The sequence below is a fragment of the Homarus americanus genome, unplaced genomic scaffold (genome assembly GCF_018991925.1).
Source record: "Homarus americanus isolate GMGI-L3 unplaced genomic scaffold, GMGI_Hamer_2.0 scaffold20446, whole genome shotgun sequence".
NCBI classification, from domain to species: Eukaryota; Metazoa; Arthropoda; class Malacostraca; order Decapoda; family Nephropidae; genus Homarus; species Homarus americanus.
The window spans coordinates 18,874-35,020 of record NW_024739283.1 but is presented as its reverse complement, the minus strand read 5'-3'; the positions used below and the strand labels follow the sequence as shown (position 1 = coordinate 35,020).

At 37.3% G+C, this 16,147-nt stretch overlaps 1 protein-coding gene and 1 long non-coding RNA gene across 2 annotated transcripts; both read right to left on the bottom strand.

Moving 5' to 3' along the window:
• Positions 1-8,225: 8,225 nt before the first annotated feature.
• Positions 8,226-13,741, bottom strand: LOC121874455 (keratin, type I cytoskeletal 9-like). The gene is made up of 2 exons (XM_042378571.1): positions 13,528-13,741; positions 8,226-8,473 (listed from the first exon to the last, which is right to left on the bottom strand). The coding sequence occupies exons 1-2, from the start codon at positions 13,652-13,654 to the stop codon at positions 8,226-8,228; spliced, it is 375 nt and encodes a 124-aa protein (XP_042234505.1). The 5' UTR covers positions 13,655-13,741.
• Positions 12,702-13,162, bottom strand: LOC121874452. Its single transcript, XR_006090428.1, has 2 exons — positions 13,122-13,162; positions 12,702-13,076 (listed from the first exon to the last, which is right to left on the bottom strand). It is a non-coding gene; the product is annotated as an uncharacterized LOC121874452 (long non-coding RNA).
• Positions 13,742-16,147: the final 2,406 nt, after the last annotated feature.

Here is a 16,147-nt window from a genome sequence, read left to right as displayed (position 1 = left end):
ACAAACGCACACACACACACACACACACACACACACACATACATATTTTCAGCCTTTTGGCTGACATGCCCTTTCAATAAGCATTTATATATATACATATAGATATATACACTAGTAAAATTTATATTACAATAGTAAGTACAAACCGGTATTTCGTTTGACAATACTGAGCTCATGATCTTCAATACTGTCAACTACATTCGGTCCTTTATACGACTCGGGAAACATTCACCATCTACATTATGTCTGTAATATTCTAACTCCTAGTAAACTGTCCGGAGAAAGTGTAGTCAATCAATATTTTCTTAACGTTATTAATGTATATTATGTTCTGTACGTTTTATTTGTGTAAATGAATAGTATTAGATCGTTCTTTAAACTGTCTTTGAAAGAATAGACACAATGTTTCGCAACCTTTGACGTATTATTCTTGTCTAAGAAAAAATGAATGTTAAATATGAAATTTAATATTACAGTATTTTTGTTATAATCCACCTTATTGAAAAAGTAATATTTCAGCATATCTGAGTATACAGTATGTACTACACATTTATTTTATCAGAGCACTAAATTACTCTTTATGTAAGACAAGTAATAATATTTCAAAAACTTCAGAACACTTCATATAGAGATATTTAGATCAACACATTTTGTATTATCTATGATTTTAACATTAAATCTTTAAGTGAAAATTCTTAGAGATCTCATATATTAAAGATTTGTTTCGTGTCTATTGAATACCACAATTCATTATGTTCACTTTTTCATCACTCAGAAAATATGATTAAATTGTACCAGGTTGACAAACAGGTCTGTAAAATGAGTTTTTATAGTACTTTTGTTTATTTATGAACTTTCCTTTTGAAGTAATCATAAATGTAATCATAATTACGCATCATGAAATCGTAATCATAATCGATTACATCCACCTTTATCGTAATCATAATCATAATCATAAAATTATAACCCAATCGTAAATGTAATCAATTACATTACCGATGTAATCACCCCATGAGTATGGTAAGACCTCCAACAAATCTGTATAGCAATTACAAATCTTGGTTAAGTTTAATTATCGAACTATAGAAGTTGTAAATTATTATCCAAATTCTCCCGAGTGTAACATGCATATGTAATTTCCATCCTCGATGTTATATCAGTGTAACTGATACACACATTCACTGTAACTAGAGATGCAAAATTAAGGAGCATTAGAAACCTAATGGTAATTAATGGAGTCGATACCCGTGTGTTATTGGGTGTAATGGTTCCTTCTTGTTATCCATAGGTAGATAAGTTAACTAATCTTTTATGATTTTCCTAAGTAAAGTTTTTTATATCTACGGGGATAATGATTAATATTCTTTTTCATATATAAAGTTTTCTATGAATCTTTTTCGAAATATTTCTTAACTTAAATAAAAAACTAAATATGCTAATTAAAGCCTAACATCATATACTTCAAATAAATCTTACAACACCTTTTCTATAGAATATTGAAAATATTGTAAATATTTTACAATGCAGTAAATCATCCATTCTTTATCTCCTTTATAGATAATAACCTGGATGATAATAAAATATCATCTAATAATAATAGATTAAACTTGTCGATCTTATCATTGCCATATATGAAGTCCCTGAAATACATTTACCTGCTAAATTATTTACATGTATGTGTTCATGTGTATTAATAAAATATCGATATTTTAACAGATGGTTAATTGGGCTAACAATAAACATATCCTTACTAATGTCTTCTGGATAACATTAACTATAATGCTCTGTTACATTAATTATATTTTAGTCGTGCTAAAAGGCCTCAATCGCCTCAGCACCAGAGCCTGAACCAAACATGAAGTCCCGTTTCTTTTTAAATAAACTTATTAGGAAGCAGCAATTGAACAGTGAATAGACACTGCCATAATGTACGATTTAACATGAATGGAGCCCAGTAATCGATGTCATTTGCCATGAAACTGTGCCATTTATCTTTCACCAGTCTCCCTAGTATTGCCTTTAATCCGAAATTCCCTAAAATACAGACTCATTGGCCTCATTAGTCATACTTCCTCACATAAAACTGATATATCAAATGGACGTATGTGTTTAACCCAGGTATCTGTCGCTGAATTATATCTTGTAAAACTTTTTTTGTTTTTTCCTTCAATTTTAAGCTCCATAGAGGAAAGTAAACATTCATAGTCATGTTTTCATGGGAATATCTTAAAAATATATATTCCGTTACTTGTAATACCATAAGTCAATTATACACTCAGTATATTGAAGAATGATGAAAGAATATAATATAAATGGCATCGTACAGTTAACAGTTTATACACTCAGTATATTAAAGGTGATGGATCAATATAAAATAAAGGGCATTATTTCAGTTAACAGTTTACTTCTCAACATAATCGTACACACGTTTATAGAAAAAATAAGACAAACTTTTGTAACAGAAACAGTAAATTACATAGATTATAATGTGCAGTAAATTAACTAACATCACATTAGTTTAATGTAATAGAATGATGAACTGAAGAGATGATGTGTTGCGTCATCTGGCTGATACATGTAGATGACAATACGATGAAGGACGATGTCCACACTGTTAATACCAGAGGTAGGAAGTTAGAGAAGAGTACGTCAGTGGAATAGTAGAAATATTTACTTTCCATACATACTGCCACCGCCGCCTCCACCATACATACTGCCACCGCTGCCTCCACCACCAGAGGATCCACCGTAGCCTCCGCCGCCTCCGCTACCTCCACCACCAGAGGATGCACTGTAGCCACCGCCACCTCCACCACCAGAGGATCCACGGTAGCCTGCCGCCTCCGCTGCTCTCCACCACCAGAGGATCCACCGTATCCTCCTGCTGCCTCCGCTGCCTCCACCGCCAGAGGATCCACCGTAGCCTCCGCTGCCCACCACCAGAGATCTCACCAGCCTCCTGCCGCCTGCTGCCTCCACCGCCAGAGGATCCACTGTATCCCCGCCACCCCACCACCAGAGGATCCACCGTAACCTCCACCGCTTCCTGCTGCCTCCACCACCAGAGTGATCCACCGTATCCTCCTGCCGCCTCTACACCACCAGAGGATCCACTGTATCCTCCACCGCTTCCATGCCTGCACTACCTCTCAGAGGATCCACCGTATCTCCGTTGCCTCTGCTGCTCTCCACCACCAGAGGATCCACCGTATTCCTCTGCTGCTCTGCACTCCACCAGAGGATCCACTGCATCCCTCCTGCTGCCTCCACCACCAGAGGATCCACTGTAGCCTCCTGCCGCTTCCCTGCCGCTTGAAGATCCAATTTCATATCCTCCACCACCACCACTGCCACCAGAAGACCACATACATACTTCCTTCCGCCACTGCCACCACTGCACATACCTTCTCCGCCGCCGCTGGAGGAACCTCACTGTAACCTCCACCACCGCCTCCACCATGTCCTCCACCTCCACTTCCTCCTCCACCAGATGGAGCGCTATATCCTCCACCTCCTCTTCCTCCTCTTCCTCCTCCCCCTCCTCCTCCATGGCCACCTCCGCCACCACCTCCTACGCTGCTATAGCTGCTTCCACCTCCCCCTCCTCCTCCACCATGGCTTCCTCCACCACCTCTGAAGTCCGCGATACAGGCTACCACCAACACGGCGAGGATCACCACGCCTACACCTCGCCTCTGAAATATCAAGATGTATGATTGAATATTACTAAATATACTTATATTTGTGTCATGTTATTCTCGGGGCATTTGAACGTAAATGTTCCTTATGAAGTCTCATCTATTATATGTGGAAGAACTGTTGATGGTACACTTTTGGTAATACGATTATTGAGAGAACTCATAATATATATGGACTTAATGTTATGTACAGCGTTTGTGTGTGTAATGTCTTTGTATGGGAATATACCTGTGGCCAAAACTACTTCCATTCCAGATAACTTTTAAAACATTCATATTTTTCAATAGAGTTTTAATTTTATCTGGTGAAGTACACCCACATCAAATGATGAGTATCGTGATTGTCTTTTCTACTGTTTGGAACATGTTTAAACTTTTGTTTCTGAGATATTGTTTACACTAAGAACATTTTCAAGGACACGTAACATATCTAAAACACTTCAAAACCATTGTAATTGGTTAGACTTAAAGTTTATTCTCTCGTCTCGTATTTGTCGAACTCATTATTCTTAGATAAATTATTTGCACTTGGACAAACCTGTTCCGGATTTTGTGCATTTGATTCTCATCAACACATTTCTCAAACGTTGTGTACAATTCGGCAAACTTAAAGGTGACTGTATAACTGTGCCCTGGGATAGGAGGTAACGAGGTGCTCACCATGTTGCCTCTGCACTCCCCGCCAATCGTCTGACTTCTCTATTGGATCGGGGCCTTTTATATTGCACGTCATGACGCAGCTCGGAGTGTTGCTTGCAGCATAATATGTTGCATCCTTGCTTTTGTTTTACCAACAGTGTTATTCGCGGATAGTCTAAATAAATCACGTGAGATCTTTCACCGAATATCTTCCTCGAATAAAATAAATTAATCATTAGTCCTATCTTTTGGTATTGATTCTAATCGTGAAAACTTTTAATAACTTCTCATTAACAATACTAATTAACTCTTCACCAAACTCAACACTAACTAAACATTAACACGTGATGGTGTCAGTAGAGAGATTCTCACCATGCTGCCTGTGAGCTGACTTTGGATGTACTGACTCACACTCTTAGTATTGCAACCTTTATACTCTTCTTGAAGATGTTGCACAATAATATTGCTTTTACGTCCTATTACATTTCCTCACTTTGGTCAAGTGCACATCATCTTTTATTGTCTTTTATGACCTTGTCGAACTGGATGGAAATAAATTCCTTACAAACTCCCTATATCTGCGCATCGTGTATACATTAAGATTTTGGTACATGCAGTTATATGCACTATTTTTACGTAACGTTCTCCAACTTATTTGGTTAGATACTAACAAAAGATCAGTTTCATTTCAAATGTTTTCAAGGTAATAACAACTTATGAATAGTTATGAACAAACGCACACACACACACACACACACACACACACACACACACAAACGCACACACACACACACACACACACACACATATATTTTCAGCCTTTTGGCTGACATGCCCTTTCAATAAGCATTTATATATATATATATATATATATACACACTAAGAAAATTTATATTACAATAGTAATTACAAATCGGTACTTCGTTTGACAATACTGAGCTCATGATCTTCAATACTGTCATCTACATTCGGTCCTTTATACGACTCGGCAAACATTCACCATCTACATTTTGTCTGTAATATTCTAACTCCTAGTAACCTGTCCGGAGAAAGTGTAGTCAATCAATATTTTCTTAACGTTATTAATGTATATTATGTTCTGTACGTATTATTTGTGTAAATGAATAGCATTAGATCGTTCTTTAAACTGTCTTTGAAAGAATAGACACAATGTTTCACAACCTTTGACGTATTATTCTTGTCTAAGAAAAAATGAATGTTAAATATGAAATTTAATATTACAGTATTTTTGTTATAATCCACCTTTATTGAAAGTAATATTTTCAGTATATCAGAGTATGCAGTATACCACACATTTCATTTTATCAGAGCACTAAATTACTCCCCTTCTATAAGCATTTGTGTTAATAATATTTCAAAACTTCAGAATACTTCAGAGATATTTAGGTCAAATACATTTCTGTATTCATGATTTCCACATTAATCTTATGAAAATTTAGATCCATCTATTAAAGATATGTTATCGTGTCTATTGAATACTCACACCATTATGTCTACCTTTTTCATCACTCAGAAAATATGATTAAATTGTACCAGGTTGACAAACAGGTCTGTAAAATGAGTTTTTATAGTACTTTTGTTTATTTATGCACTTTCCTTTTGAAGTAATCATAAATGTAATCATAATTACGCATCATGAAATCGTAATCATAATCGATTACATCCACCTTTACCGTAATCATAATCATAATCATAAAATTATAACCCAATCGTACATGTAATCAATTACATTACCGATGTAATCACCCCATGTGTATGGTAAGACCTCCATCAAACCTATATAGCAATTACAAATTTTGGTTAAATTTAATTATCGAACTATAGAAGTTGTAAATTATTATCCAAATTCTCCAGAGTGTAACATGCATATGTAATTTCCATCCTCGATATTATATCAGTGTAACTAATACACACAGTCACTGTAACCAGAGATGCAAAATTAAGGAGCATTAAAAACCTAATGGTAATTAATGGAGTCGATACCCGTGTGTTATTGGGTGTAATGGTTCCTTCTTGTTATCCATAGGTATATAAGGTAACTAATCTTTCATTATATTCCTAAGAAAATTTTTTTATATCTAAGGGGATAATGATTAATATTCTTTTTCATATATAAAGTTTTCTATGAATCTATTTCGAAATATTTCTTAACTTCAATAAAAAAATAAATATGCTAATTAAAGCCTAACAGCATATACTTCAAATAAATCTTACAACACTTTTTCTATAGAATATTGAAAATATTGTAAATATTTTACAATGCAGTAAATCATCCATTCTTTATCTCCTTTACAGATAATAACCTGGATGATAATAAAATATCATCTAATAATAATAGGTTAAACTTGTCAATCTTATCATTGCCATATTTGAAGTCCCTGTTATACATTTACCTGCTAAATTATTTCCATATATGTGTTTATGTGTATTAATAAAATATCGATATTTTAACAGATGGTTAATTGGGCTAACAATAAACATATCCTTACTAATGTCTTCTGGATAACATTAACTATAATGCTCTGTTACATTAATTATATTTTAGTCTTGCAAAAAGACCTCAAACGCCTCAGCACCAGAGCCTGAACCAAACATGAAGTCCCGTTTCTTTTTAAATAAATTTATTAGGAAGCAGCAATTGAACAGTGAATAGACACTGCCATAATGTACGATTTAACAAGAATGGAGCCCAGTAATCGATGTCATTTGCCATGAAACTGTTCCATATATCTTTTACCAGTCTCCCTAGTATTGCCTTTAATCCGAAATTCCTTAAAATATAGATTCATTGGCCTTATTAGTCATACTTCCTCACATAAAACTGATATATCAAATGGACGTATGTGTTTAACCCAGGTATCTGTCGCTGAATTATATCTTGTAAAACTTTTTTTGTTTTTTCTTCAATTTTAAGGTCCATAGAGGAAAGTAAACATTCATAGTCATGTTTTCATGGGAATATCTTAAAAATATATATTCCGTTACTTGTAATACCATAAGTCAATTATACACTCAGTATATTGAAGAATGATGAAAGAATATAATATAAATGGCATCGTACAGTTAACAGTTTATACACTCAGTATATTAAAGGTGATGGATCAATATAAAATAAAGGGCATTATTTCAGTTAACAGTTTACTTCTCAACATAATCGTACACACGTTTATAGAAAAAATAAGACAAACTTTTGTAACAGAAACAGTAAATTACATAGATTATAATGTGCAGTAAATTAACTAACATCACATTAGTTTAATGTAATAGAATGATGAACTGAAGAGATGATGTGTTGCGTCATCTGGCTGATACATGTAGATGACAATACGATGAAGGACGATGTCCACACTGTTAATACCAGAGGTAGGAAGTTAGAGAAGAGTACGTCAGTGGAATAGTAGAAATATTTACTTTCCATACATACTGCCACCGCCGCCTCCACCATACATACTGCCACCGCTGCCTCCACCACCAGAGGATCCACCGTAGCCTCCGCCGCCTCCGCTACCTCCACCACCAGAGGATGCACTGTAGCCACCGCCACCTCCACCACCAGAGGATCCACGGTAGCCTCCGCCGCCTCCGCTGCCTCCACCACCAGAGGATTCATCAGAAGCACTGCCGCCTCCACCACCAGATGATCCACTGTAGCCTCCGCTGCCTCCACCACCAGAGGATCCACCGTAGCCTCCGCCGCCTCCGCTGCCTCCACCACCAGAGGATCCACCGTATCCTCCGCCGCCTCCACCACCAGAGGAACCACCGTAACCTCCACCGCTTCCGCTGCCTGCACCACCAGAGGATCCACCGTATCCTCCGCCGCCTCCACCACCAGAGGATCCACCGTATCCTCCACCACTCTGCTGCTCACCACCAGAGGATCCACCGTACCCTCCGCCGCCCGGCTGCCGCCACCACCGAGGATCCACCGTATCCTCCGCCGCCTCCACCACCAGAGGAACCACCGTAACCTCCACCGCTTCCGCTGCCTGCACCACCAGAGGATCCACCGTATCCTCCGCCGCCTCCACCACCAGAGGATCCACCGTATCCTCCGCCGCCTCCGCTGCCTCCACCACCAGAGGATCCACCGTATCCTCCGCCGCCTCCACCACCAGAGGATCCACCGTAACCTCCGCCGCTTCCGCCGCTTGAAGATCCACCATATCCTCCACCACCACCACTGCTGCCACCAGAAGACCCGCCATACATACTTCCTCCGCCACCGCCACCACCGTACATGTCCCCTCCGCCGCCGCTGGAGGAACCACCGTAACCTCCACCACCGCCTCCACCATGTCCTCCACCTCCACTTCCTCCTCCACCAGATGGAGCGCTATATCCTCCACCTCCTCTTCCTCCTCCTCCTCCCCCTCCACCTCCATGGCCACCTCCGCCACCACCTCCTACGCTGCTATAGCTGCTTCCACCTCCTCCCCCTCCTCCTCCACCGTGGCTTCCTCCTCCTCCACCATGGCTTCCTCCTCCACCTCTGAAGTCCGCAATACAGGCTACCACCAACACGGCGAGGATCACCACGCCTACACCTCGCCTCTGAAATATCAAGGTGTATGATTGAATATTACTAAATATACTTATATTTGTGTCATGTTATTCTCGGGGCATTTGAACGTAAATGTTCCTTATGAAGTCTCACCTATTATATGTGGAAGAACTGTTGATGGTACAGTTTTGGTAATACGATTATTGAGAGAACTCATAATATATATGGACTTAATGTTATGTACAGCGTTTGTGTGTGTAATGTCTTTGTATGGGAATATACCTGTGGCCAAAACTACTTCCATTCCAGATAACGTTTAAAACATTCAAATTTTTCAATAGAGTTTTAATTTTATCTGGTGAAGTACACCCACATCAAATGATGCGTATCGTGATTGTCCTTTCTACTGTTTGGAACATGTTTAAACTTTTGTTTCTGAGATATTGTTTACACTAAGAACATTTTCAAGTACACGTAACATATCTAAAACACTTTAAAACCATTGTAATTGTTTAGACTTAAAGTTTATTCTCTCGTCTCGTATTTGTCTAACTCATTATTCTTAGATAAATTATTTACACTTGGACAAACCTGTTCCGGATTTTGTGCGTTTGATTCTCATCAACACATTTCTCAAACGTTGTGTACAATTCGGCAAACTTAAAGGTGACTGTATAACTGTGCCCTGTGATAGTAGGTAACGAGGTGCTCACCATGTTGCCTCTGCACTCCCCGCCAATCGTCTGACTTCTCTATTGGATCGGGGCCTTTTATATTTTGCACGTCATGACGCAGCTCGGAGTGTTGCTTGCAGCATAATATGTTGCATCCTTGCTTTTGTTTTACCAACAGTGTTATTAGCGGATAGTCTAAATATATCACGTGAAATCTTTCACCGAATATCTTCCTCGAATAAAACTAATTAATAATAAGTCTTATCTTTTGGTATTGATTCTAATCGTGAAGACGTTTAATAACTTCTCTTTAACAAGAATAATTAACTCTTCACCAAACTCAACACTAACTAAACATTAACACGCGATAGTGTCAGTAGAGAGATTCTCACCATGCTGCCTGTGAGCTGACTTTGGATGTACTGACTCACACTCTTAGTATTGCAACCTTTATACTCTTCTTGAAGATGTTGCACAATAATATTGCTTAATGTCCTTTTACATTTCACGGTCAAGTGCATATCATCTTTGTTGTCTTTTATGACTCGGTCGAATCGAGGGAAATAAATTCCTTACAAATCCCCATCTGCGCATCGTGTATACATTAAGATTTTGTACATGCAGTTATATGCACTATTTTTTAAGTAACGTTCTCCCAACTTATTTTAAGGATACTAACAAAGATTTAAGCCATTTAAATGTTTTCAAGGTAATAACAACTTATGAATAATTATGAACAAACGCACACACACACACACACACACACACACACACACACACACACACACACACACACCACACACACACACACACACACATATTTTCAGCCTTTGGCCACATGCTCTTCAATAAGCATTTATATATATATATATATATATATATATATATATATATATATACACTAAGAAAATTTATATTACAATATTAAGTACAAATCGGTACTTCATTTGACAATACTGAGCTCATGATCTTCAATACTGTCATCTATATTCGGTACTTTATACGACTCGGCAAACATTCACCATCTACATTTTGTCTGTAATATTCTAACTCCTAGTAACCTGTCCGGAGAAAGTGTAGTCAATCAATATTTTCTTAACGTTATTAATATATATTATGTTCTGTACGTTTTATTTGTGTAAATGACTCGCATTAGATCGTTCTTTAAACTGTCTTTGATAGAATAGACACAATGTTTCACAACCTTTGACGTATTATTCTTGTCTAAGAAAAAATGAATGTTAAATATGAAATTTAATATTACAGTATTTTTGTTATAATCCACCTTTATTGAAAGTAATATTTTCAGTATATCTGAGTATGCAGTATACCACACATTTCATTTTATCAGAGCACTAAATTACTCCCCTTCTATAAGCATTTGTGTAAATAATATTTCAAAACTTCAGAACACTTCAGAGATATTTAGATCAAATACATTTCTGTATTCATGATTGCCACATTAATCTTATGAAAATTTTGATCCATCTATTAAAGATTTGTTTTCGTGTCTATTGAATACTCACACCATTATGTCTACCTTTTTCATCACTCAGAAAATATGATTAAATTGTACCAGGTTGACAAACAGGTCTGTAAAATGAGTTTTTATAGTACTTTTGTTTATTTATGAACTTTCCTTTTGAAGTAATCATAAATGTAATCATAATTACGCATCATGAAATGGTAATCATAATCGATTACATCCATCTTTACCGTAATCATAAAATTATAGCGCAATCGTAATTGTAATCAATTACATTACCGATGTAATCACCCCATGTGTATGGTAAGACCTCCATCAAACCTATATAGCAATTATAAATCTTGGTTAAGTTTAATTATCGAAATATAGAAGTTGTAAATTATAATCCAAATTCTCCAGAGTGTAACATGCATATGTAATTTCCATCCTCGATGTTATATCAGTGTAACTAATACACACAGTCACTGTAACCAGAGATGCAAAATTAAGGAGCATTAAAAACCTAATGGTAATTAATGGAGTCGATACCCGTGTGTTATTGGGTGTAATGGTTCCTTATTGTTATCCATAGGTAGATAAGTTAACTATTCTTTCATGATACTCCTAAGTAAAGTTTTATATATCTAAGGGGTTAATGATTAATATTGTTTTTCATATATAAAGTTTTCTATGAATCTTTTTCGAAATATTTTTTAACTTCAATAAAAAAATAAATATGCTAATTAAAGCCTTACAGCATATACTTCAAATAAATCTTACAACACTTTTTCTATAGAATATTGAAAATATTGTAAATATATTACAATACAGTAAATCATCCATTCTTTATCTCCTTTATAGATAATTATAGATAATAACCTGGATGATAATAAAATATCATCTAATAATAATAGATTAAACTTGTCGATCTTATCATTGCCATATATGAAGTCCCTGAAATACATTTACCTGCTAAATTATTTACATGTATGTGTTCATGTGTATTAATAAAATATCGATATTTTAACAGATGGTTAATTGGGCTAACAATAAACATATCCTTACTAATGTCTTCTGGATAACATTAACTATAATGCTCTGTTACATTAATTATATTTTAGTCGTGCTAAAAGGCCTCAATCGCCTCAGCACCAGAGCCTGAACCAAACATGAAGTCCCGTTTCTTTTTAAATAAACTTATTAGGAAGCAGCAATTGAACAGTGAATAGACACTGCCATAATGTACGATTTAACAAGAATGGAGCCCAGTAATCGATGTCATTTGCCATGAAACTGTGCCATATATCTTTTACCAGTCTCCCTAGTATAGCCTTTAATCCGAAATTCCTTAAAATATAGATTCATTGGCCTTATTAGTCATACTTCCTCACATAAAACTGATATATCAAATGGACGTATGTGTTTAACCCAGGTATCTGTCGCTGAATTATATCTTGTAAAACTTTTTTTGTTTTTTCTTCAATTTTAAGGTCCATAGAGGAAAGTAAACATTCATAGTCATGTTTTCATGGGAATATCTTAAAAATATATATTCCGTTACTTGTAATACCATAAGTCAATTATACACTCAGTATATTGAAGAATGATGAAAGAATATAATATAAATGGCATCGTACAGTTAACAGTTTATACACTCAGTATATTAAAGGTGATGGATCAATATAAAATAAAGGGCATTATTTCAGTTAACAGTTTACTTCTCAACATAATCGTACACACGTTTATAGAAAAAATAAGACAAACTTTTGTAACAGAAACAGTAAATTACATAGATTATAATGTGCAGTAAATTAACTAACATCACATTAGTTTAATGTAATAGAATGATGAACTGAAGAGATGATGTGTTGCGTCATCTGGCTGATACATGTAGATGACAATACGATGAAGGACGATGTCCACACTGTTAATACCAGAGGTAGGAAGTTAGAGAAGAGTACGTCAGTGGAATAGTAGAAATATTTACTTTCCATACATATTGCCACCGCCGCCTCCACCATACATACTGCCACCGCTGCCTCCACCACCAGAGGATCCACCGTAGCCTCCGCCGCCTCCGCTACCTCCACCACCAGAGGATGCACTGTAGCCACCACCACCTCCACCACCAGAGGATCCACGGTAGCCTCCGCCGCCTCCGCTGCCTCCACCACCAGAAGAGGATGCACTGTAGCCTGCCACCTCCACCACCAGATGATCACTGCTGCTTCTGCCTCCACCACCAGAGGATCCGCCGTATCCTCCGCCGCCTCCACTTGCCTCCCACCGCCAGAAGGGTCCACCGCTGTCCTCCCTTGCCTCCACCACCAGAGGATCCTGTGCTCACCACTGCTTGCCTCCCACACAGGGATCCATGTGTCCTCCGCCACCCTACCACCAGAGGATCCACCGTAACCTCCACCTTCCGCTGCCTCCACCACCCAGAGGGATCACCATCCTCCATACTTTTCCACCACCGAGAGGATCCACCATGTCCTCCACTTGCACTCACTACCTCTCCACCACCAGAGGATCCACCGTAGCCTCCGCCGCTTCCGCCGCTTGAAGATCCACCATATCCTCCACCACCACCACTGCTGCCACCAGAAGACCCGCCATACATACTTCCTCCGCCACCGCCACCACCGTACATGTTCCCTCCGCCGCCGCTGGAGGAACCACCGTAACCTCCACCACCGCCTCCGCCACCACCGCCTCCACCATGTCCTCCACCTCCACTTCCTCCTCCACCAGATGGAGCGCTATATCCTCCACCTCCTCTTCCTCCTCTTCCTCCTCCCCCTCCTCCTCCATGGCCACCTCCGCCACCACCTCCTACGCTGCTATAGCTGCTTCCACCTCCCCCTCCTCCTCCACCATGGCTTCCTCCACCACCTCTGAAGTCCGCGATACAGGCTACCACCAACACGGCGAGGATCACCACGCCTACACCTCGCCTCTGAAATATCAAGATGTATGATTGAATATTACTAAATATACTTATATTTGTGTCATGTTATTCTCGGGGCATTTGAACGTAAATGTTCCTTATGAAGTCTCATCTATTATATGTGGAAGAACTGTTGATGGTACACTTTTGGTAATACGATTATTGAGAGAACTCATAATATATATGGACTTAATGTTATGTACAGCGTTTGTGTGTGTAATGTCTTTGTATGGGAATATACCTGTGGCCAAAACTACTTCCATTCCAGATAACTTTTAAAACATTCATATTTTTCAATAGAGTTTTAATTTTATCTGGTGAAGTACACCCACATCAAATGATGAGTATCGTGATTGTCTTTTCTACTGTTTGGAACATGTTTAAACTTTTGTTTCTGAGATATTGTTTACACTAAGAACATTTTCAAGGACACGTAACATATCTAAAACACTTCAAAACCATTGTAATTGGTTAGACTTAAAGTTTATTCTCTCGTCTCGTATTTGTCGAACTCATTATTCTTAGATAAATTATTTGCACTTGGACAAACCTGTTCCGGATTTTGTGCATTTGATTCTCATCAACACATTTCTCAAACGTTGTGTACAATTCGGCAAACTTAAAGGTGACTGTATAACTGTGCCCTGGGATAGGAGGTAACGAGGTGCTCACCATGTTGCCTCTGCACTCCCCGCCAATCGTCTGACTTCTCTATTGGATCGGGGCCTTTTATATTGCACGTCATGACGCAGCTCGGAGTGTTGCTTGCAGCATAATATGTTGCATCCTTGCTTTTGTTTTACCAACAGTGTTATTCGCGGATAGTCTAAATAAATCACGTGAGATCTTTCACCGAATATCTTCCTCGAATAAAATAAATTAATCATTAGTCCTATCTTTTGGTATTGATTCTAATCGTGAAAACTTTTAATAACTTCTCATTAACAATACTAATTAACTCTTCACCAAACTCAACACTAACTAAACATTAACACGTGATGGTGTCAGTAGAGAGATTCTCACCATGCTGCCTGTGAGCTGACTTTGGATGTACTGACTCACACTCTTAGTATTGCAACCTTTATACTCTTCTTGAAGATGTTGCACAATAATATTGCTTAATGTCCTTTTACATTTCACGGTCAAGTGCATATCATCTTTATTGTCTTTTATGACTCGGTCGAATCGATGGAAATAAATTCTTACAAATCCCCATCTGCGCATCGTGTATACATTAAGATTTTGTACATGCAGTTATATGCACTATTTTTTAAGTAACGTTCTCCCAACTTATTTTAAGGATACTAACAAAGATTTAAGCCATTTAAATGTTTTCAAGGTAATAACAACTTATGAATAATTATGAACAAACGCACACACACACACACACACACACACACACACACATACATATTTTCAGCCTTTTGGCTGACATGCCCTTTCAATAAGCATTTATATATATACATATAGATATATACACTAGTAAAATTTATATTACAATAGTAAGTACAAACCGGTATTTCATTTGACAATACTGAGCTCATGATCTTCAATACTGTCAACTACATTCGGTCCTTTATACGACTCGGGAAACATTCACCATCTACATTATGTCTGTAATATTCTAACTCCTAGTAACCTGTCCGGAGAAAGTGTAGTCAATCAATATTTTCTTAACGTTATTAATGTATATTATGTTCTGTACGTTTTATTTGTGTAAATGAATAGCATTAGATCGTTCTTTAAACTGTCTTTGAAAGAATAGACACAATGTTTCGCAACCTTTGACGTATTATTCTTGTCTAAGAAAAAATGAATGTTAAATATGAAATTTAATATTACAGTATTTTTGTTATAATCCACACATTTCATTTTATCAGAGAACCAAATTACTCCCGTTCTATAAGCATTTGTGTTAATAATATTCCAAAACTTCAGAACACTTCAGAGATATTTAGGTCAAATACATTTCTGTATTCATGATTTCCACATTAATCTTATGAAAATTTAGATCCATCTATTAAAGATTTGTTTTCGTGTCTATTGAATAATCACACCATTATGTCTACCTTTTTCATCACTCAGAAAATATGATTAAATTGTACCAGGTTGACAAACAGGTCTGTAAAATGAATTTTTATAGTACTTTTGTTTATTTATGCACTTTCCTTTTGAAGTATCATAAATGTAATCATA

Excerpts from the sequence above, each read along its gene's own strand:
- LOC121874455 (XM_042378571.1), bottom strand. The coding sequence starts at position 13,654 with ATGTACGGTGGTGGCGGTGGCGGAGGAAGTATGTATGGCGGGTCTTCT. Across the intron at positions 8,474-13,527 it reads AGGCTACGGTGGATCCTCTG|GTGGTGGAGGCGGCGGAGGA; the intron begins GTGGTGGAGAGG and ends GTGGATCCTCTG.